Below are 22,894 nucleotides of genomic sequence, written 5' to 3'. Positions count from 1 at the left end.
AAGTCTGTCCTGTGAAATGTTTGCTTGACCTGAGTCAGAGTGATCTCAGAAAAAGAAGAAAAAAACCAGATCTGTTTTGAATTAGATAAAGCATTGCTTTGGGGGTTAGAGATCTCAATTGCTATTTAAACTCACTCTCTGTGTACGCAAAAATTGGTCAGAAATTCTGCTTTCTCCCAGTCTGCAAAAAAAAATCAATGCTGGCGCCACAAAATGGAATTACCCTCCCAGACATGCTCAGGTTGGCCTTTATTCCCTGTGGGTTTATTCTGTGACAGCCAGATGAATGACATGGTTCTATTTCTGCATCCACATGCTTCCACTGAACACCTCCCTTGAGTAACTCCCACTCCTTGACGCTCCCGGGACCAGTTTTGTTGTACCTTCAATCAACAGGTGTCCCCTCCAGCTTTGCTTTTCTCTTTGCTGTGATGGGTTAATAGTACAGCTTCTCTGAGAGGCTCTTAAATGGAACTCAAATAGACAAGTGCCAACTCAAGAGGCTCTCTGTTGTTTTGCATTTAGAGGAAAGTGGGTGAGATCTGGTACATTTTGATGTGGTTTCCCTTTGAACTCTAATGCACAGATATGAATTACTATGTGAGGCTTAAGGTATGAAAACTGTTTGCTTTAGTCTGAATGATCTGAACAGTCAAAAAGAAAATAGCTACAAGACATCATTTAAAACAAATCGGTGCCCTGACTTGAATGGACAAAAGCAGACAGGCAGATTAAACTGTGATTCTTTAATGTATTAAGAATCAGTGGGATATGTTCACAGGATTGAGTCTGAGTTGTTGATATATCTTAGTTTGTGTCCTGAATTTCCAAAAGATCACAGCTGCATTAATAACAAGACATTACACTGCCAGTAATAATACCTGACTATGATTTAATGCAGTTTTCTGCCTAATAAACAAGCCTGAACATCCTCAGTGACCAGAGCACTGAGAATGACATCTTATTATAAGCTGTTGCAAAAAGAATATCAATGTAGGAAAAAAATCCTGTTAGCACATACGCAGAGGATACATCAGCCTTGCCGAGTATTTTACTGATGTGACTAAATTAGAGATAAAAAATTCCCTACCCTTTCTCTATTGGAATGATTCGGTTTTCCCTTTTTGTCACTCTACAGAACAACTAGTTTCAAGTCTGTACTGGGGCTGGCAACTTGAACCTGTACAAAATATACAGGAAGAGAAGTCTATACACCAGGGAGCAAGAAAATAGTGAGGTTTGCATTCACTACTTTGTAGTGTTTGTGATGCTACAGATCAAGTTCTAATTTCAATTTTACTTGTAAAAACCAGATACCCAAAGGCACGGTTAGAAGGTAAGACTTTCCTGACACAGCAGCATGGCTATCCAAACTCATGCAGTTGGTCAAGGCACCACTTCTTTTTGTCAAAGAGTGACTTTAGCAGAGCTGTCAGAAAGAGAAGGTACAAATCCTTCTGCTCAAATGGTGATAAGAAGAAGACAAAGTGACTGTGACCAGCCCAGTCCCGCACTGCATCCAGAGCTACACCCCACGAGGAAATTTCTAAGTTCTCCACTCCAGGCTTTCCAAAGCCAGAGGACAGACCCTTAATACTGCAGAGCACACAACAGGAACTTAGTAGGTAGAAAAAGAGGTCACAGCATCCAGGTGAAACCCTGTTCCTGGATGGGTTTCCACCACCACTCACCTTACTCTCATGGTGAAGCATAATTCCCACTCAGAGCACCAAAAAGCAGAGGCAGTGATGGACTTCACGTTGCACTGCCCTTGCATCCTACCTCCTTCCCCAGAACCAGATAGTGCTGTGGGCTGGCAAGGAGGAACACCTTGAAGCTGCTAAAAGGAATGGGACTTTTTGCTAAAATTCAAAAGAAAGCAAGGAGCATCTGAGGAAGGTGTATTTGAGGTAAGCGACAAAGGGAGCCTGCCTCTACCAGGTTTCCCTTTGTTACTGATGTCAATCCCCTTCACTGACACTTGATCCCTTCAAAACCACTTCTGGTAGGACACCAAGGAGGAGATGAAGAGCTTAAGATGTGAGACTGGGTCACTGATCCCACCTTCCTAGCTTCTCATGGGTGTGCTGGTGACGTGCTCACCGAGAGTGACTGCTCCTCCCTCCACAATACAATCCTAATGCTGTTCTCTAGATTTTGGGTAGAGAATTGCTGCTGCCTGTTCCTTTCCTCACAGCCCTCTGTTGATCGTCTTACTAATCACCTCAGGGCCACACCTTGAGATACTGGAAAAGGGGCAGCAGCAATGGCAGCAGCACAGCACATCTGGAGGAACCTCAATAGGCAGAGCAGTAGGGACAGAGGATGGAAGTGTCACAGTTGCATAAAGGCAGGCTGGGCAGGGACAAGCCATGGGTGCTTGGTGGCCCTGCCCAAATAAATATGTGTCAAATTGCACCCTAAACCACCACAGCTATGCTCTGTTACTCACAGGGCTGAATTTCTGAGAGCAGATTACACGCAAGGGGATTTGCAAGCAAAAAATGTAAGGCATACTTTTGGCTTTACCCTATCCTTCATTTCAAATTTCATTATACTAGAAGAAGAAAAAAAGGGGGCTTTTCATGTAAAGCATTGGAAGAAACATGTTGCTTGACATGATTTTTCAAACTTCACAGACTGCAGAGAAGCATACTGCATACAAGCACTCAACAGGCCTAATCATCTCAGGGTTATTGGCAGATATAGCCCACATGATGCTAAGCACCAGGGCAAAAGGTAGGGATATCTGTAGAGCCCCACATCTCCAGTGACAAGTTCACTGAAGCAGAATAGAAGAAAAAAAAGAACTGGGTGCACTGCTTGAGCTACACAAACCCTCATTATTTTCCAGTGAAAAACACCTCCATGCAAAGAGCTTCTCTGATGAAGTGAAATCAAGGACATTCCAAAATGATTCATGATTGTGTAACCTGGCTACAGCTGGCAATAAGATGACTGTGCCTTGACAGGGACGACGGGCTGAAAGATGAGCTCCTAATAAAATCAAGCTCAAAAGCAAAAGTAGAGAAAGCTCTAATGGCTGATAATTTAACACAGAAAAACTTAAGATATAACAGCACACAGGAGTGCTCTAGTGTGCAGTCATGACCTATGTGGTCACGTAATAAAACAAGTATCTGTAATAAAGCAGATATGAGCAAAGCCTCATGAGCACACAGAGGTGAAGGTACAACAGCAGGACATGGTATTATTACAAGAGAAGCAAACGTTAGAACACAGCAAGTTTGCAGCAGAGGTGGACTGCAGTGAGCAAAGGAAAAAGCATGCCTGGTGGACACATAGACCCACACATTCTGCCAGAATTCAATTCAGCTAGACCAGCACACAATATCAAGCTGTACAGAGTAGAAACAGGGACATAGATAGCTTGGGGATTGGTTGGGTTTTACCATAGGGCAAAATAAGATGAAGACGGTGATAAGGAATTTGTAACACCCCATGTTAACAGGTCTTAAAGAAATTTCCATAACACTCAAAATCTGGAGACAAATAGACTTCAGCATAGTAAAAGAAAAAACCTAAACGTGAACACTGTCTTTTTAAGATGTCCAGCGAATGAATCTTGGATGCATTTAGTCTATAGGGAGGAAAAAGACCCAAACTTCTCTTTCCAATTATAAATCCAAAATTAAGAGGCTCCGATTGAAGGAAAACAAATTATGGAAAAGGGAAAATAACAGCCCTTTATTAAAAGGTATGTGTGTATTAACAGGAACACGGGAAAAATAAAAAAAAAACCCCAAGTGAAATAACTGGCACACTCTATACCCACCAATAATCTCTTTAGAACAAAACCGATACAAACTGCAAAAGAAAATAGTTCAATTTCTTTGCACCCTGTGGTGCAGTTCCAACCACAGTCAGCAGGGGGCGCCAAGGCCGGGTCAAATTGGAGATGCAAAATTTGTACTGTCCTGTACCATTCACCAGGTGGCGCTGTTGGGTCACTGAAGGTGTAAAACTTGTAGTCCCCATTGTGGTCACCAGGTGGCGCTGTTGGGTCACGGAGGAGTAGAACTTGTAATGTCCAGTGCCCGCCACCAGGTGGCGCTGGATCCTTGGCTGCCACCGGGAGGGGGGGGAAGGGGAAGACAACAGCAATAAAACAGAAAGTTCTCCAATGGAAGAAAACCTACAAAACTTCAGCTGATTAGGTCCGCTAGGCAGGGCTGCAGCCGGTGAGCTAAGAGCAGCAGCCAGAAACCCCCTCCGATAGAAACAAAGGAGCCTGTGCAGTGTTCGTAGCCAGCAGCCTCTCACCCCAGAGAGAGAGAGAGCCTCCCCACCCCAGCCTCTACCTCCTCTTCGTTGTCAAGGCAAATTCATCTGGTCGTATTAAGGCCTGGAGCTGATTCTTTGTTTAACTAAATGGCTCATCACAGAACACACACACACACACACACACACACACAGGGCAGGAGGAAAGGAAAGAAAAATTCCTTGCTAAAAAAAAAATACGAACTATGACACAAGACTAGGAATTTAAACAGTCCTTATATACAAAAAAGGTTACATTTAAATGCAGGTACAGTCAATGATAGGATAATGTCAGCATCCAGGCCTTTTCTATAATAAATGTGTATTTTACATCAACACTAGAAAGAAAAGGCTTAAAACTACTGAACTCAATAACAAATCCACCAGCAGTAGAATTCATAAAATGAAATCTCACATCAGAGGAAACTGAGAAAAGGTGTACTGACTAATTTATAATCTCACCAAGACTTTGCAAAACCATGTTATCTACAAGTACTGCTAATCATAAGGGTTAGAATAAAGGAGAGATGACAACTTCCTAGGGAATTGTATAGTGGAGGTGGAGGAGCCCTTGATGTGGGGGAGAAAAAGAGAGAGACACAGACCTAAACAGCTCCTTGAAGAAGGAGGATACTGCTGTCTACTCAGCTTGGGACACCAGCTATAAATCCTGGTATCGAATACATAAAATAAAAAACCCAAACACTGTGCCAGTGTGCTGCTTCCCAAATCATTGGAAGAGACTATTTGAATTAGAACTATATTTTAATTGCTGAGTACATTTGAATTATGTAAGAGAAAAAGAAGAGTTAATGGTAAAGCTCACTGCTTTCTACTACTACCAAGATTTATTTTATATGTTTCTGGGCTGTTTTAGAACTCCCAAGAGACAGATTATTCACAAAGGGACATTATTTCTGACATTATTATTATTATTATTATTATTATTCCTCTGTGGAGTGTCTCTTGACTTTCTGCTAATATTTAACCTAGCATTTTAAAATTATTTTTATTTATCTGCTACTTGAATAACACCCATGCACAAAACATCAGAAAGCCCTTATTCAGTGAATTAGTTATTCACTACATTAAGGTAATCTAGCTGTTTTAGAGACGTTACCACATTCTTTGTAAGTTAATCTTTATCATGGAAAATGGATAACTCACTGGAGGTCAGGCAGGATGGCACAATACACTAGGTGTGGTAGACAGGAATGTTATTGGGCAGGTTGTAACATTAACAGGAGTAGCAAAATCAAAAAGTTAGCTCACAGCAAGAGTCATCTAGGATGCCCTGAGTATGAAGTTTCAGAGAAGTTTTTTGAAGTAGTAACCTAGACTAAACGATTTTTATTAGGTCAGCATACATTTACTGCTGTAAGCCCTGGCATGCATATCTCCAGGCTACTACTCAGAGCTCCTAATGGTGGTATTTTTTTTACTGAAATTATTGGTTTGAAGTTTCCCTCCTTATTTACCTACACGCATCTGGGCTCCAGTAAGATGTGTTTATTGCCAAGATGTGGAAGACAAGCACTAAGCCTGGAGCTCTGTTACCTGTAACACCAGGATGATCCCCACATCTTTGTTGGCATCCCCACACAGCAGCCCTGTAACTCCTGAGCTTTATTTTCAGTTTGAGGGTGAGAGAAAAAGCTATCTGTGTTACAAGTTTGGTCAGGAAGAAAGCAGAAGGTACAGGTTGGAAGCTATGATTGTGTTCCCTTTTTTGCCCAAGAGATAAGTGTAAACAGGAGAAAGTTACTGTCAATGTTGTCAAGCCAGAAGCCAAATGGGCACTTCAGGCTGAGCTCTGGGTATGTATACATGGCCTAATGACTCAGCTCAGTGCTCCATGCAGGCCACCCAGTCTGCTGAGAATCAGGGCATATCTGGTCAGACGAAATTACATTACAAGCCAGCCCTCGTGGTTTAGAATGTGGTTAAGAACTGGATCTGGTTCCAGTATTTTGTATTGAACTATATTGTACTGCATGGACATCTTCTGTCTTCCTATTATAAGGCTTGGTTTTTCTGGGTTGGGCATGAAGTCTACTACTGAGAATACCTGTGCTACATCTCTTTTTTAAACAAAAATTCTAACATGTCTCTCAACAGTCCTGTAACCTCATTTAATTCATCCTCTACAAATACCACCTTGCAGCATTTAAGGCTAACCAAGTATCTTGCTATCTCTGTCAAAAGCCTGGAGTTATTATTTTACTGGAGATCCTTAGCTTCCTGTTGTTGTGTTTTATTACTATTACACAGAGTACCTTATCACATACCTTGGGGAGCAGTAAGTTCCTGTGTGACATACATCAGCACACAGTGCTGCAAATCTCCCTGGAGCTGACATCCAGCCAGGATCACCTCTGGTAGATCACTCACCAGCAAACTGTGAGGGTGCCCAAGGCCCCAGATGATACTACCAACCTGAAGAAATCAAATATCTTGAATGACAGCTGAAAATAGGTGTACAGCCTTTACCACCCTAACCCCTCTACAGGCTGCTGGAAGACCTTCAATCCTCGAAGCACTTTCTGTAACTCAGCCCTGCAGTTTTACTCGGATGCCATACATCCAACTGATTTCAAAACAGCTGGGTTTGACACAGTAGGATGGTTTGAAAAACACCCCCAGTCTGCACAGCTGCCAACCTTTGCCTTCCCCCTTCCTTGTCTGTTTGATCTGCCCTGGGGGCAGTTCCAATGACATCCTCCTCATAAATAATGCCAGCTCAATCAGCTCCTGAGGTGCCCCCTGGTCCTCTTTGCTTTCCCCCTCTTCCCACCTCCCATGTTCCCATACTGTTCCTGACAGCCCCTGAGTAATCAACACAGGTAAATAAGCCCTTATTCCCAGGACCCACAAAACAGGCTCTTGGATAAACACTTGATCACAAAATCACACCCATCTCTGCCTCTCATCCAGAACTTCTCACAAAGCTTTCCAAGTCTTCATACCAGTATCTAGTTTCTTTACTCTCTGGAAATTTTCCATTCCCATGATCTCTAGACCTCTGAGAAGGGCTTTGGATCAAACCACTTCTTCTAGGTTTCAGCTAGCTTGTTGCAGCTGGTGACTCCATGTCTCTCATCTGCCAGAGATAAGAGTCAGCCTGTGTCAGCAAAGTTAGCATCCCTCCTTCAGCACTGTAGGAGCATTGTGTATCATAGCACTTTCCTCATAGCATTAGGCAGCTAATGAAGTTTCTGCAATGTCTGCAATGCAATTCCTAAAGTGTTCCACAGGAGCAGGGGGATTTCCAGCAGCAAGAGCATAACCGCAGCTACCTCCAAAGAGGGTGATATACTAACCTGCCCATGTCACACCTTCTACTTACCTTTCCATACCTCTGCACCTCTAAAACTGTCTAGGTTCAGGTTGTGCCAAATGCTAGCTAAAAAACTCATGTCGTTTCTGCTATGACAAAAAAGTTTATTGAAACTACAAGAAAACACATTTAAATACCTGTTTTAGATTCTACCTAGCAGATTCAAAAATGTTGCTCCAATACACTGGGTTGTTTGGAATGGGAAACTGGAAGTGTACAGTGAGATTTAGACTTGCCAGTACTCTTTGGCAGGTGTGAGATGGCATAGAAAGGGCAGGGATTTTGTGGGAGAGCTCATGAGTTGAGGTAAGGTCACAAACCCTACCACACCTGTATTCAGAAATTTGAAAAGGAGAAGGAGGCAGCTGAGGGCTTTAGGATATTATCACAGCCTGTAGTCACTGGCAGGATTTCACAGGCTTTGAGGAGTGAAAGGGGGAAAAGAACTGGTTGGGACAAAGACACTTTCAGCACAGGTAATGGAAACTGCTAATGAAGGAAAAAGGGAACTAAAAGGAATGATTAAGAGTTCCAATATTTTATTGGTGAGTTTGGCATCTGGTTAAACAATACATACATTTGAAACTGGGCATCCAGTAGCTCTCATATACAAACCATCACAGTACCTTGGCAAATTCACAGTGCAGAAGGAAAAGCCATTTAAATGCTGCAGGCTCCCAGGAGCAGGGCAGACAGCAGTAGGTAAGCAGGTTAGCTTACCTAACTAATAGAAAGGGGGTGGAGGGGAGTGTGGGATATCCAGCTCTAGGCATCTGCTTTCCCTAGCTCAAATTAACCAACTAATTTCCCCAGGTGCTCTATATAGAAACAAGCTTCTCCAGAAGCCAATTCACTGCACAATGTTATACTGCTGCTCTGCAGAGCTCCTGTGAATTTATTCTCTGTTTCTTAGAGGAATAATAATGCTCTCACCAGCAATTGCAGAGCATGCCCAGGGAGATGTGTTGGCTAATTTTGATGCCTAGAGATGTGTGAATCTCCGTTCCCTTTGCCTTCCCCCCAAAGCCACCCATTCTGAATTAGCATGTAAACTAGTGTCATTCATCCCATATTCACAGATGAGGAATTTATCAAGAAACAGGACCTTTCACAGGCTGTCATACATAGCAGACAGACACACAGAGAAAATTCTAATTTCATTCTAATCCTAGATAGACTTTCTGCATTTTGCCAAAAATCCACTTTTCCACCTCATACAGCATCAGATCTGCCCACACCATGTTCACCACACTGGCACAGAAGACCATGTGAATGCTCAGTAAGGTGTCCATTTGGGTGGACAAGTGCAGGATCTGCCTGCACAAATCTGCTGCCAACCCACAAGGGTTTCAACCCGTTAGGAGGGTTTTTACTGATTCTAACAGATAGGGTAGATTTAAACAAATGTCACATGCAGAATTCATTCACACATCAAGCTCCAGTCACTCCTAAAATCTGACTGATTTGGAAGAAAATATATGGACTTTACTTCCTTGTTTCCAGCTAAATGAACAGTATCTTACTTCCGAATGAACACAATTTACCCAAAGGAAGACTTTTTTCATCAATATTGACTGGCTGTAATTATGTATCAATTCACAACATGTATGTTCCCTTATTAAAAGATTGCCCAAGTGATAATGTGGAAAGAAAAAGATGTTTCTGGTTTGAAAGAATAACTGCACAGACTGCGGTTTGCTACTATATTAATGTAGCACCAACAGATGCTGCAATTAGAAAGTAAAAGGCAACCAGATGAATTGTTAATAGTTTTGTGCAGTGTTTAAGCTTCTAAACCTAAAATGCTTCTTTAGGGAAGTGATAATATTTTCCTATGTGATCCTGTGACTACAGTATAAATGCTAAAGACGCATTCACACAAGTGTCACATGCTATAACCTGTGCTGGCTTTGGCTGGGGTAGAGTTAAATCGAGTCACGGTAGCTAATATGGGCCTATGTTTTGAATTTGTGCTGGAAACAGTGTTGATAAAACAGGGATGTTTTAGTTATTCCTGAGTTGTTCTTGCATGGCCTCAAGAGCTCTTCTGCTTCTCATCCCATCCTGCCAGCAAGTAGGCTGGGAGTTCGCAAGAATTTGGGAGGGGACACAGCCAAGACAGTTGACCCTAAATGACCGAAGGGATATCCTATACCATAGGGTGTCGTGCTGACCATATAAAGGTGAGAAAGGAGAAGGAAGGGGGGGAAGTTCAGAATGAGGGCATTTGTTTTCCCAAGTAGCCTCTGCGCATGATCGAGCCCATGGGCTCCTGGGATGGCTGAGCACCTGCCTGCCCATGGGAAGTGGTGAATTAATTCCCTGTTTCACTTTGCTAGCACATGCGGCTTTTGCTCTACCTGGTAAACTGTCGTTATCTCAACACACCTTTTTTTCCCTCACTATTACCTTTCTGATTCTCTTCCCTATCCCACTGAGCAAGCAACTGCGTGGTGCTTACCTGCCAGCTGGGGTTGAACCATGACATAACTGCATGGCTATATTTGCAAATTGCTCCATTTTCTACAGTTCTATTCTAAATTTATCACTATTTCTAATGAACTTCCCTGTTTCCAGTAGCACATTAGTTACTTTTTTTCTTAAAGGCGGGATATTTATTATTTTTCACTGTTATCCATTCACATGCTGAATTAGATACAGAACAAAAATGAGGCACAATAATATGCTGCTTCCAGTACAACAGAAGAAAAATATTTAGATTCAGTAGAAAGCAGGCAGGCAAAGCATTAGTTGAATACATGTTCCTAATCTCTGCTGGGAAAAGATTTGCATGCTGGCACAGGACACCAGAGAAACTGAGTGAACTAACATGGCAACTGTCAAGAGACAAGATTTTTCTTCTATTCTGGTTTGATATGAATAAGGATTCTATTTAAAGGTAGATGACTTCTACTGTGAAAACCACCCACCTCCCCAAAAAATGAAACCACACACAAAAGCACCGCAAACCTAACAACTAATTAGAGCAAACACACAGAACAATTCAGGGCATCTGGAAGAAAAGGCCAGAACTGTGGTGGTACAAGTTCTGCATATCAAGTAGAGAGGTGGAAAACTCAACAAGAACTTCATTGTAGATAATACTCCTTTCTAGAAAATAGTACATGAATACCATCGACACACATCTCATTTTCAGACATATCTGGAGTGGGGGGAACACATCTCAGAAGAGAAAATTATATATAGTATTTACAGTTCTCCAGGAAATCCTCTCAGGGATATTTCCAACTGAATCACAAGAAAGCCTGTTGTTGGTAGGTTCCTATCTACCTGAAAGGACAGCAATGCATTGGTGGAGGTGAATGCTGCTTTGCTCTGGTGCAAACCAGAAGGCACACAGTATAGCCCAGGCTCTCCAGAACACCCAGAGAGTCTAGGAATCACAAGTAATTGAAAACAAGGTAATAAAATAGAAACAGCAACTGCTTGATGGCAACAGTGAGTTCTAGCCCTACAGCTTTTCTGTCTGCCATGTTCTTGCTTCCCTAAGAGCAGTCTCAGGAATAGATTTTCTCTGGCTCTTCACAGTACTGTTGGATCACCTCAGCAAGGTCAAGGCACCTCAAAATTCTCCATTTCTCAGCAGCCAGCTCTTCCTTGGATACCTGGCCCAGCAGTTTTTTGGCAAAGAGGTTCTGATCCTGCATGAAAAGGCCCACAGAAGACCTTGGGGCTTGAGGGAAGTTCTCCAGGCAACCACTTGTGAAACAGAAGTTGATTTTCTTTTCACGTCTCATCCCTGGTCCCCTTTCTTCAATCCAAGTCAGAGGTCTAGTGTGAAGGAACAGAGGAAGAGTATTTATTAAGAAATGAAATCAACAGCTCTATGTGCTTTTTTTCTCAATATTTACAGAAAGTGCTCTAATAAATGCACCATTTTTAAATATCAATCATTACATATTCAGGCAACATGTTCTGAAAAACATGTCTTGTAGTTACAGAGCTCAACAGCAAGTAATAGTCTTAACTCTGCCACTTCTTCATGCCATGACTTTCAGCACACCATCTACACTGTCTCCAACTTTGTTTTCCCCATGCACAAAGTGAAGCCAGCAACGTCTAGCCAGCTCACAGGGAAGTTTAATCTGTTTGTTTGTGGACTTGAATGAAAAGTGCAGTTAAACATTCAAATATTTTGTACATGATTCAATCACACCTAATCCCACAAGGCCCTCAATATCTAGTCATTCCTTCAGCAAGAATAAATTTAAGTTGCTCAGGTACATAATGATGTACCTGAGTTGAACAGGTGGCTAGTTCACTCACACAGACACAAGTGTCCATACTCTCTGAACTTTGAAAATATGTTTCTTTCTCTACACTGGGAGCACTGAGCTGATCCTAAAAAGTTATATCAGAAAATGACAATTTTACCTTTTTCTGTTCTCAGGCTGGTCTTTCTTAATCAGATCTATGCCAACTTGATAGCCACTAAACCAAGTACTGGTGGTACTGCCTATTGACTTGCACAGCTTGCACTTTCGCCCCCAACTTCCCATACTGGCTGAGGAAAGAGGAGCCATGGGACGTGCTGCGTCACTTCAGGGTTCTTAGCAGACTCCCTGATGCAACAAATGCTTGCAAAGACTTTGAGGAATGGTCCTCAACACTAGAGACAGTCACAGTCCTCCCTCCTTGCTCTTTTGTCAACTGCCTGAACCACGCCATTGCCTCTCCGCAGCTCTTTCATCAGCACTCACTACTGCCTGTGTTTAGAGGATGCACATTATTTTTCTTACTTGGTTATTGATGGCCCTTCCACAGTCCTTTATGGCCCACTTTAGTCTGCCGTTCACAAATTATGAAGGCATCAATAGCCTGGAAGAACAAATTCTGTCTCCAAGTACTGCCCATTAAATCTTCAATATCATTAGATCTGGAAGGAAAGTCCTTGTCAATCTACCCTGAATGCTTTCTGCAGAGCACTCAGCTTAATGATTCTGCATCTCCCATCTTTCATACTTTAGGATTCATTTTTTATACTTACATCACTGTATCAATTATTCTTTGCTCACCTGTACTGCCACACCACACCCCTCTAAAAACCAAGCACGACCAGATGGACCCACCTGAACAGAATAAAACAACTGGAGAGGAAAAAAAAAACCTAAATCACAGCCTGCAAGAACACACCAAAAAAATCCTCAGAGGACTAATAAATGCAAAGACACCATGGGTTTTAGGAAGTCTCAAGGCTACATGTCACTGCAAGCCAGAATGGTGCTTGAGGGCCATATCACTCAGTGTTTTCTGCGTTCTCATCCTCCTTCCCTGAGGTAAAGGTTGTTCATCTGGGTCAGAGGCTGATGAGCAAGCGAGGCTTTGCTCTGACTTGACAGAGCTGGTTTTATATTCCTATGATAGTAAACAGCCACAGAGGGTTCAGGTCACTGTTATTCAGAGCTGCTATTCAAAGGTAGGTAGGTATGAAGAAACCACAGGGCAGGCATAGGCAAAGATCTCCATCATGTAATAGCAAGGAGTTCACAAAATGATCCAAAACAGGCCCTGCCAGTGCAGGGTCACCTCCCTGGGGTGATCTAGAGCAGATGCACACCAGTGATCAGGCTCAAGTGTATGCCTTCTGCTCTAGCTTGGGTAAACCACTGAACCAGAAGCACAATCATGCAGAGCAGGCAGAATTTAATCAAAATTATTAGAATGACTGATTTAGATCAGTGAGTAGGAAAATGTTGGGTTTACTAACAGATTTATCTTCTTTTGCAATTGGATTTATAGTCATCTTCCCAAAGAGAGGTTGATGCTACTTGATTGGTAATCAAAACATATTCTTTTTAATTACAACAACTTCTACTCTAAAATTACTCTCTTATTTTGCTATAAAAATATCTTGTAAGTCCACACATTATTTAAGCAATTTTGTAGCTTAAGAAACAGGCTTATATTTTATGTCAGCAAACTGTGAAGGGTTGCCGCTTTTCATAGACAACTTATCCATTTTCATTAAAGATTTGTATCAGAGTATTGTCTGGCTACAGATGTATTTAGTTATTTAGAATTGTCAGTAGTGTTACTTAGAAGCAACAAATCCAACATTTTTGATAGCTGAATAAGGCCACATTAAATATGTTGGATATTTAAAGATGAAGAAGAAAAAAAAATTTAATCCAGCATTAACAAACCACCTTTATACTGACTTTTTGCAAAGCAAACAGTCTGCAGAGAAGAAACCATCCTGACTTTCTGTCTTTCCAGATTTCAAACTGGCAGAGTTATCCTAGCTACATTTTATTCAGAGATGAGAAGAGACTTTCTGCTTTTCTGATTCCCTGGTTCCTCAAATAATGAGTGGCCCTTGCTGAACTGTGTTAGCTCAATAAACCAAAATGAAGCAAACATTCTTTGTATGTCCAGAAGAATGAAGCTGGCTTCATGCTTGAAAGAATTCTGGGTACACTCTGCTTAATATTATCTGCAGCAACTTCGGCAGAAAGCATGTATTACATTACTTTTTATGAATGTTCAATTTGAAGCTACTTTATTAGACTCTGTAAGCTTAGATGTCCATAAAAACATAATTTAAAATGTTTATGGTCAGAATATGTCTTCAACTTCTTTTAAAAATTTTCCTTTTCACACTTTGAAAATGCCAATATTTTTTATTTATCATGCAGTCAATGAGGGTCTCCTTAGCCTGGATGGGAATTAGACAGTTGGACCGTACCCCTGGTTAACATCAAAACAGACGATGCCCAAATCATTATCTCTCCAGCTTGCACTAAAAATTGATTTCTGACATTTACTGAATCCAAGCTCTGTAATCCTGGGACAGGAACTGCAGTCCCAAACCAGACGTGTTGGCAGTAGAAGTTTGGCTTTTCCTGGATTGCTCAATGTCCTATCACAGAGAGGCTGTCAGCTCAGCTGTCTTGGAAACACAACAGAGGCAGAGGTCATCTCTCAAATAGCTGGGTGCCAGGCATTAACACACACCTCCAAAATCCTCCCAGAGACAGACAAGCAGCCAGGGTGGGCTGTGCAGCAGAGACAGGCTATACCCTTTGCACAAATCCCTGCTTAACAAGCAGAACACAGGCTGCCGCACTCTGCACCTGCTGTATTTTCCAAGGCAGAAAATAGGATGAATTAACCTGTTTTCTCAAGGTTAGTGCACTCATGTCTTTCAAAAAAGGATGGGACAGCTCTCAGAAAAGGTACAGAGCTTTCCCATCCTTCAGCAAAATAAAGATTGGGCAAATTAGAGCCGTAACACCACCACTACTGCTGCTGGCCCATAACCTCACTTGACAGAGAGTGGGCCAAATTGTCTACTGCAGTAACTCCATTGACGTCAGCAGGGGAAGGTCAGCAGGAAATATGGCCCCAGCACTAAACAGAATACAGGAACGCTATGTAACTTTCCAACTGGCATAAATTATCCCAGAGGCATAAAACTGACTGTCCCCGAAGTCATTAAAACACTCACGGTGACAAAACACTGATCCATACAAGGCCTAAGAAAAGCAGGTATTGGTTAGTGGTGTGGAGCAGGAAAAAAAAGCAAGTAAAACAGAAATAGTTCTGTATCCAGCAAATATCATATACAGCAGCTAAGGACTACCCAGGAGACAGGACAGTGAGGGAAATGTTTAAACCACCCGCTAGTTCCACCTGCTGGAATTAGTTCAAAATCTCACTCTATCTAGATCTTTACAGCTACTTGTGTTACTAGCAAATTGCTAAGAGGGTAAACAGAGCTTGTATACAGAGTTCTGTCCTCTCACAGCTGCATTTTAAAAGGAATTGGAAATGATGTTTTATTCAAAGAGAGAGAAAGATTGCTAAAACAAGATGCTAATTCCAAGACAAACACCACTGGGCTTTGTAGGAGTGGCTGATAAAATGCTTAACAAGACCCATGGTGAAACTAACAGTTCAAAGGAGCCCTGATTATTCATTCCCCAAATACTAGTCCTTCAGGTTATTACTTTACCAAAACAGTTTTCTAAAATTCTGTGTTGGGTTTGAGGTCTTTTTAAGAGTTCTAGCAAGATGTGTGCAACAAAAAAAAGAGCTATTTGTTACAAATTAACATAGGCCAGAATATTTTCCCATGGGGCCCTACTTTCCCCTGCTCTCCACAGTCTTTTCAATATGTCTCTTGTCATATGCCTATAAGGGGTCATCTATGTCAAAGGCAGAGCATGCTATATAGAAAACCAGGAAAACAGGAGTAAAAAGAAAGGAACAAATTGTTCCATCACTCTTCCTACCTCCTAGGAAACACACAGAGCTTGGGTAACTTCTCCATACCTTTTCACATCAGATAATTCTCAAGTTGCATCTATAGAACACATTAATCTGTCATAATCAGTAACTTCAACCTATCTGAAAGGACAAACTCTGTACAGATGGTCCAGAATGACCAAACCTGAGAGTTTTTACCAGACTTTGGACCAAGGTGAGTACTTAATCCACAGTTTGAAACATTGATGACTTTCTTCATAATCATAAATATTTTAAAATATGCTATTTTATAGCAAGGCCATTAAAAATATCCTGTTTGAAAGAAAAGATATTGTTACCATATAGTAAAAAGGAGATCAAACTCAATACTATAAAATGCATCATCGAAAGAGTTTTCTCTTGTACACTTTCATGTCAACATCCAACCATTGTTTCTACAAGAGGAAGAGAGGATGCAGAACCTCTGCAGAGACAATGAGGAGCCTGGCTCATCTGCTGCCACAGCTATTACTCACTTCTTGTTTGCTGTCTGGAAGTGAACAGTCATTCTGGAATAATTCTTCTCCTTCTGCTTTTCTCTGGTGGCGGAGGTAACAGTGAGGTCTCCAAAGAGGTCAATCAGCCAAGTCAGTCGGGCAATTCCACTGAAAGCTGGGAATCCTGATTTGTTTTCATCAAGGACGCTACCTGGTGCAACATAATAGAAACTCTTGAGAAATAGGAAAAAGAATAATGCCTTCTGCACAGGAAAGGATGAAGAAACTGCAGAGTTGTGGACTTAGAGATCTGGTTGTAGAAGGCCATGAGTGGATGGACTGAGTAGTGAAGTCAACATAGTCAGCCTTGAAATGGATCAGTTGGTGACCTGTGGCAGAGAAGGCTGCACAAAGTACATATACAACAAACCCTTCAGGACATGCTGAGGACAGGAGACTATATGTATATCCAACAAGGGTATAAAGCAGGGAGAAAAAAACAGCTAAAAAAATCTCTTCAAGCTCTTCTGGAGCCAAACACCAGTACGGAAGACTAAAGGTCTCCCTTAGAAATTAAAACGCTTCCTGTGCACTCAACCTCCTCTCCGAGACCAATATGAATGAGAAATTTGTCCCTCACAGCAGGGTACGGAAGGTCTGAAGGAGCGCTCTTTCCTCCATACACCAAGGCATGGGCTTGCACCCCTCACCAGATAGCAGAAAGAGAGTAGCAAAGCAACAGTCCGTACTGTTAAGGCAAAGCTGCTTTCCAGACAGTTCCATTATTTCATGGAAATATCCAGAACCGATACCTTTGTCCCTACTCAGTTTATAGACAGACCCTTGTGTAAAAGGACTGAATCATGCCTGGAAGGACTGGTATCCCTGTGGAGCAGGCAGACAAGTCCAGATGTACTTTGATTTCCTCACAGCTACTGACCTGTGAAATGCAGCGTTCCCTTCACCAGGTCTTTCCCAGCCACCTCTTTTTTCAGCTGCTTGTACTCTTCAGTAAGAAGTTCAATGTGCTCCACATGGAGCACTTTATCTGCCAGTAAAAAAAAAAATAAAATTAAAAAATCCACAAACAAACAAACAAAACAAAACAAAAAAAAAAAACACAAAAAAACCACACAACCCCCCCCCCAAAAAAAAACCAAAAAAACCCAAAGCCAAAACAAAAAACCAACCAACCAAACAAACAAAAAAAAACCAACAAAAAAACCACACACACAAAAAAACCAAGCCAAAAATCAGGACAGATTAAATAAAAGCTTTCTGTGTGAATCAAAGGCATGTCTACACAGTGAAGACTTCACTAGCCACCAGTGGGAACTCACTCTCACATGCCATTCTCATGCATGGCTGGCAAAGTGATGTCAGGAAGAAAATGAAACATACGCCCTGTGCTGAGGCATCAATCTGGGTTAAGGATTTTCAGAAGACAACAAATATAAAGACTACAGGAACAGTAGCCACAATGTTTAACAGAAACTCTGTAATGAAACCCAATACCCAACTAAGGCTGAAACATGAGTCTTCAGAGTAATGGGTTGATTAATTCTTGGCCTCTTTTCCTTCACATTTCCCTGTTCTGCATTTTTCCTCCCAGGGTAGTAGGAAAGAAAAAGGAAGGGAAAAAATAGTATAATGCTCAGACCAAGATTGGAACAATATGTTAAGGAGTACCTCCCTCCATCGCAATTAATTGGGCTGCTTTGGAATAAAGGTTATGCAACACGAGTTGAATGTGGCCCTCATTCAATATGTGTTTTTCTGGAAGATTTCCAGGAGAGTCAGTTTAGGCTGCTAACAGTAACTGCTGCTGCTTCAAGAGAAAATGCATAAATTCTGCTCAATGGGAAACCATTTGGCAAGCAACACGACAGTAAGTGGTGTTGGTACAGGCAAACAGCAAAGCAGAAATCCTATACCTCCAGTGTTTCAGGATAAAAGTCACAAAGGAAATTTTTAAGAAGCAGGGTATGAATAGGGCAACTTGCCCAAATAATTTGCACTCCACTCCTACCCACCACTGCTCCTTCCCTTGCAGCTCATTTCAACCCCACTGGCCTCAACTGAACTGCCAACTTCTGACCCTTGTCACCACAGGGATGGGACCACACACTTCCCAGAAACAAAAATATTTTGCTTAGAGATAAATTGTCTTTCAGACAGGGATGCCTTGCTGCCCCGCAATAGCATGAGCAGCTGTATGTGACCAGCACACCACAAACGCTAGAAGCTAGGAGAGCTGTTTACAGTTTCACTTCGAGGGAAAGAGAGGACAGGGAAGTGCTCAAGTCCAATGGCTGCCCTCACCAAGTGCTTTACTATCACTGCGACAGAAGGTTTCTTCTTTAACTGCACTCTCAGTGTCACAAACAGCAAGTATGTTTTTGTGAGGGCAAACATACCTTACTCTGAGCACGGACATTTGTGTTTGTTTCCTTACTGGTACATGTCTTAAATCCTAGATTTGCACATCTCTGAGACAGGAATACTCTCTTGCATGTGATGACTTATAGTAGGTTGGAGACTTGCCTTTGAGTTTGATGCCTGTGGTACTACCCAACAGGCAGTACTTTACACTCTTGAGAATAAATGTGTTACCTTTCTGCTCAGCCATCTCCCAGAGCTCATGGGCTGCCTTAGCAGACAAAGCCATGGGGTACTCAACAAGGACATGTTTCCCAGCTTCTAAAAACATTCTGAAAGGGATAAAAGATCAGCCATTAAAGAGAATTTTATTGTAATCATCTCTTACCACTGTGTAAGTTGCTTCTCATTCCCACAACCAGCTCCATAAGGAGAAATGCTCAGTATGGAGTAACAGAAATAAATGGAAAATTTCCTAGCAAGGATGGGGTGGTGGCTACATTACACATTTGAACAGCAGGGAAACTGGGCTTTAAGTCTTCTTTTTCCACAGAATTCCCTCACTCACCTATATAAAGTCGCTAAAATGCCACAGCATTGATCACTGCAATTTCTAACTTACAGACACCCAAGTAGCTGGAGAGGGGCACTGTCACATTGTTCTGCTATATAATCTGTGAGGAAAGGCTTTGAATCTTGTTTTAAGCTGCCTGTCCATCAAACACAGGCCTAGATGTATGCAAATGGAATTACTTGGGAAATGAATGCATCTTAAATCCCGCTCCCTTCCAGGGCTTATTGGGTGCTCTAGGGAACTCACTATCATTTATTTCAGGCCTCTAGTCTGGCAGTCTCTTTTCCAGTGTCTGTCTGCATCCTCTCCTGCAACAGTTTACATAGTTCCTCTGTGCTTCTAAAATGCAAAGGAAAGGGTGTGAAAAGGAGGGGAAAATCCCTCAAAATACCTGATGGTTTCTTCATGACTTCTGTTCTCTGTGCTGATGAAGGCTGCATGGATCTCTTTGCTTTTTAGAGCATCTTCCAGGCTAATCTGCTTGGCCTCATTGATATTTCCAAAACTTCTCCTGCATATTTAGCATAAATATAAACGAGAGTATCACTGTCACAGTCCACTCTTCACAACTGCATATTGTATAGCAGTACTTAGAAATTGTTCCCAGGGAACACTGTCCCACTGAGCTCAACCAGGTTATAACAAAGGCAGCTTAGTTATCCAGGAAGAGTGTGAGCACTTACAGACAGAAGTGGAGTGCACAAGAGAACCAAACAAATGTGCCAGTGTGTAGGTGGTGGTATCAGTACAGAAACTGGCCTGCTATTGATGTGTAAAGTGCTTTCTGGTTCTGGTATTTTGGTTTTTAATAAGCATCATTACCAAAGAGCCTTTGTAAAAGAGTGACTTAAAAGAGCACTGTGCTCCTATGGGAGAACTTCTCCCCCCCTGTCCTGGACAAAGTGGGCAAAAGCACTTGAGTTGGCAGGGCCCACACACAACTACAAGTACAGACAAGCAGTAGAAGGACAAAGCAGATGCTTGGCTGTGACGGCTCACACCTTGCAACATACACACCATGTCAGTGCTAGGGGGAAAGCTCTTTTGGCCGGCCACTTGAGCACATCTCCAGTTGAAAATGAAACACACACACTCCCCACAAAAGCCCTTTGCATTAATAAAGATTGGAGCAAGCACCTTGACACTATCAGGATAGGTGACAGAAGGCATGAAAGCAGGCCACAGGCAGGACTTGAAAGCAGTCAGGTAATGTTTGCATGTGATTGGGATACAAGCAAGATGACTGTGAATCATGCATTTCAACAGCACTGTTTCTTAAAAAAGTAGTGGAAACCCTATTTTCAGTGCTCTTCAAGGCTAGCTGTAGCACTGGCAGAGGCATCAGAGGACAAAAGTGTATTTGGCAGGGAGATAAAGGGAATGACCTAATGAGTCAATTCAGTCTCAAAACAACCCTGCATGATTTAAATATTGTTGAGAATATACATTCACAATCTGAGATCCATTCATGTACTGCCTAACTATTTAAAACTTTTATGCTCCACTGTAATGGGGTAGACAGTGTAGACAATGCTCAGAGGAAATACATACTAAATTTCTACAGCTCCAACCTAGTGAGAAAAACTGCTGATCTCTAAGAAGCAACCTTATTGTATGGGATTTTCTTTAAAGGTATCTACAGGTTCAATACCTGGCTTAAAAAAAATTACGATTTTATTATGGAGTACTGGGAGTTTTACAGCATATGTTTTTGTAAAAAAAGCTTTTTAAAACTCTGTAAAACTTATTTTTTAAAACATTTCTACAAATGTTATTCAGACACTAGGTCATTAATGTAGTTGTTGTCTGCACTATCTTAAACCTATAGGAAATTTCAGTCAGAGAGAATTGCAATTTCTTCTTATCATACAGATCCTGCAGCAAGAACATCTCTCAGCTTTTATTTTAGTAATTTCTGAAAGGTATTTCACTAAGGCAACCTATTTGATTCCTGTTGCAAAGCTTTCTGTGCTCATTTCTGAGCTGCCACTCAGAATGACAGGCATAATTGCATAAACTTTCCCTTTTCAGCCAGCCTTAATTATAAGAGAAAAATAAAACTTTGGATCTCATCCCTGACCCCCTCAGATAGTTGTCCTCCACCTGGAAAAATACGTGCATCAGAAAAATGAAACATTGCAATATACATATTAAACATGCTAAGATGAAATTTCTAACCTGGATACGAATCCAAGGAGTTTCAGGTGCTCAGAAGGGCTGGAAGGCATTGGATTCATCAGGTCTCGGATTCGTGCTAAGCCAGCAATTCCAACTCCAACCACTACTGTCCCAAACATTTTGCTAATCTGTCCAAAAGAAAATAAAAAGAAAAAAAAGGCAACATTTGTTTTGGGTTTTTTAGCAGGGAGAAGAGCATCTGCGAGGAAAGGCGGGAAAATGGGTTATTCTTGAACCCTGCTTTCATACAGCCAAACCTTATTCAGGTGTCAGCAACAGCTAACAGAGATGTGATGCTGTATGCTACTGAGCTCACTTGAATCCCATTGAAATGTGGTCAAGTGGTTCAGCCTGTCAAAGGACTGGTCTTGAGACTTGTATTTAACAGGTATTAAATCACAGCTCCAGCAAAGTTCTTCCTTTCCGTGAATAGAAAGCAGGCTTCAAAAGTGAGACATTCTTCTATTTATACTGCCACTTCCAGCCTGGAAAGGAGCCAAAAGGTTCTGCAAAACCAGCAGAGCTTTATATAAACCCTGCTGACTTCCTGAGTGTCTGCAGCACGGCCTGCCCCGGGCTGCCACACAGTCAGTCACAGAGCACAGCAGCATAGCTGGAATACTTTGGGACAGGAAGCAAAGAGCGTCTTTTCTTCCTCCACGTAACCACTGGCACGTCCTACCATGTCAGGCTGTAACCAACCATCTAATAATCTGGTCAAGATACTTGCTTGACATTTCCATGCGCAAAGAAAGCTCTGCCAACTCTTTAATGACACGCAGGCATGTCCTCAAGATCTACATCTCCCAAATGCACATTCCTGCCACAACTGCATAATGTGGAGGGCAAGACAGGTATTGCACTCACTGCCCAGGCTGTTGGGTACGGGTAATAAATTTTTCTGTTGGTTTTGATTTGCTTTTGATTTGCTATTGATTTGCAGAAACACTGAGCAATTGGTATAACCTTTCAAACCTGTACTGCTCCAGCACCCTGAAGACTAGTAACACTTTGTAAAGTACTTAGAGATTTATATGAAAAACGGCCTAAAACAAGTCAGGTCACATCCTCTGCATTTTTTATTCCTTCCATCACATAAAAACACCCCTTCAAACTCTGTTTCTTCTGTCTTCTCCTTCCCACCACTGCCAACCCCTTCATTTGAGTGAACTCTTTAGACTGTTTAGATTTACTGCAGCCCTTCACATCCTTCTGAGACCGAAATGGATAAATGGACAGTGTAGCATCACAGCCGTAAGTGACTGTTCTGGCAGTGTGAGAGGTTGACAGCTGCTAAGAAATTACATCAACTGGCACAAGGAAAAAAGATCCCCTCTCCAATCACATGGCTTGTCTGGATTTTGTCTTCCTATAAGCTCCTGCCTATATTCCTGTCAGGGCAGAACTCCATTCACTTTATATATGCCAAAAGGGTACAAA

General features: G+C 41.9%; 2 protein-coding genes across 13 annotated transcripts in view; one reads left to right on the top strand and one right to left on the bottom strand.

Annotated features, from left to right (window-relative positions):
* Nucleotides 1–22,894, top strand: part of EGFR (epidermal growth factor receptor) — a 1,326,436-nt gene that overhangs the window by 330,348 nt on the left and 973,194 nt on the right. The gene's annotated exons all lie outside the window — the stretch shown is intronic.
* BLVRA (biliverdin reductase A) overlaps nt 8,141–22,894 on the bottom strand; it is a 55,710-nt gene continuing 40,956 nt past the window's right edge. For all 12 annotated transcript variants that reach the window (XM_050330341.1, XM_050330348.1, XM_050330363.1 and 9 more), the window contains 6 exons: nt 21,455–21,582; nt 19,668–19,787; nt 18,937–19,034; nt 17,264–17,371; nt 16,363–16,534; nt 8,141–11,410 (listed from right to left, as the gene is read on the bottom strand). In XM_050330341.1, the coding sequence (XP_050186298.1) occupies nt 11,137–11,410; nt 16,363–16,534; nt 17,264–17,371; nt 18,937–19,034; nt 19,668–19,787; nt 21,455–21,582 (900 nt within the window). In that variant the 3' untranslated portion in view covers nt 8,141–11,136. The remainder of the gene's footprint in view (nt 11,411–16,362; nt 16,535–17,263; nt 17,372–18,936; nt 19,035–19,667; nt 19,788–21,454; nt 21,583–22,894) is intronic.

This window comes from Myiozetetes cayanensis, unplaced genomic scaffold (genome assembly GCF_022539395.1).
Source record: "Myiozetetes cayanensis isolate MyiCay16 unplaced genomic scaffold, myiCay2020 scf1, whole genome shotgun sequence".
Taxonomy (NCBI): domain Eukaryota; kingdom Metazoa; phylum Chordata; class Aves; order Passeriformes; family Tyrannidae; genus Myiozetetes; species Myiozetetes cayanensis.
This window is presented reverse-complemented; position numbering and strand designations above follow the sequence as displayed.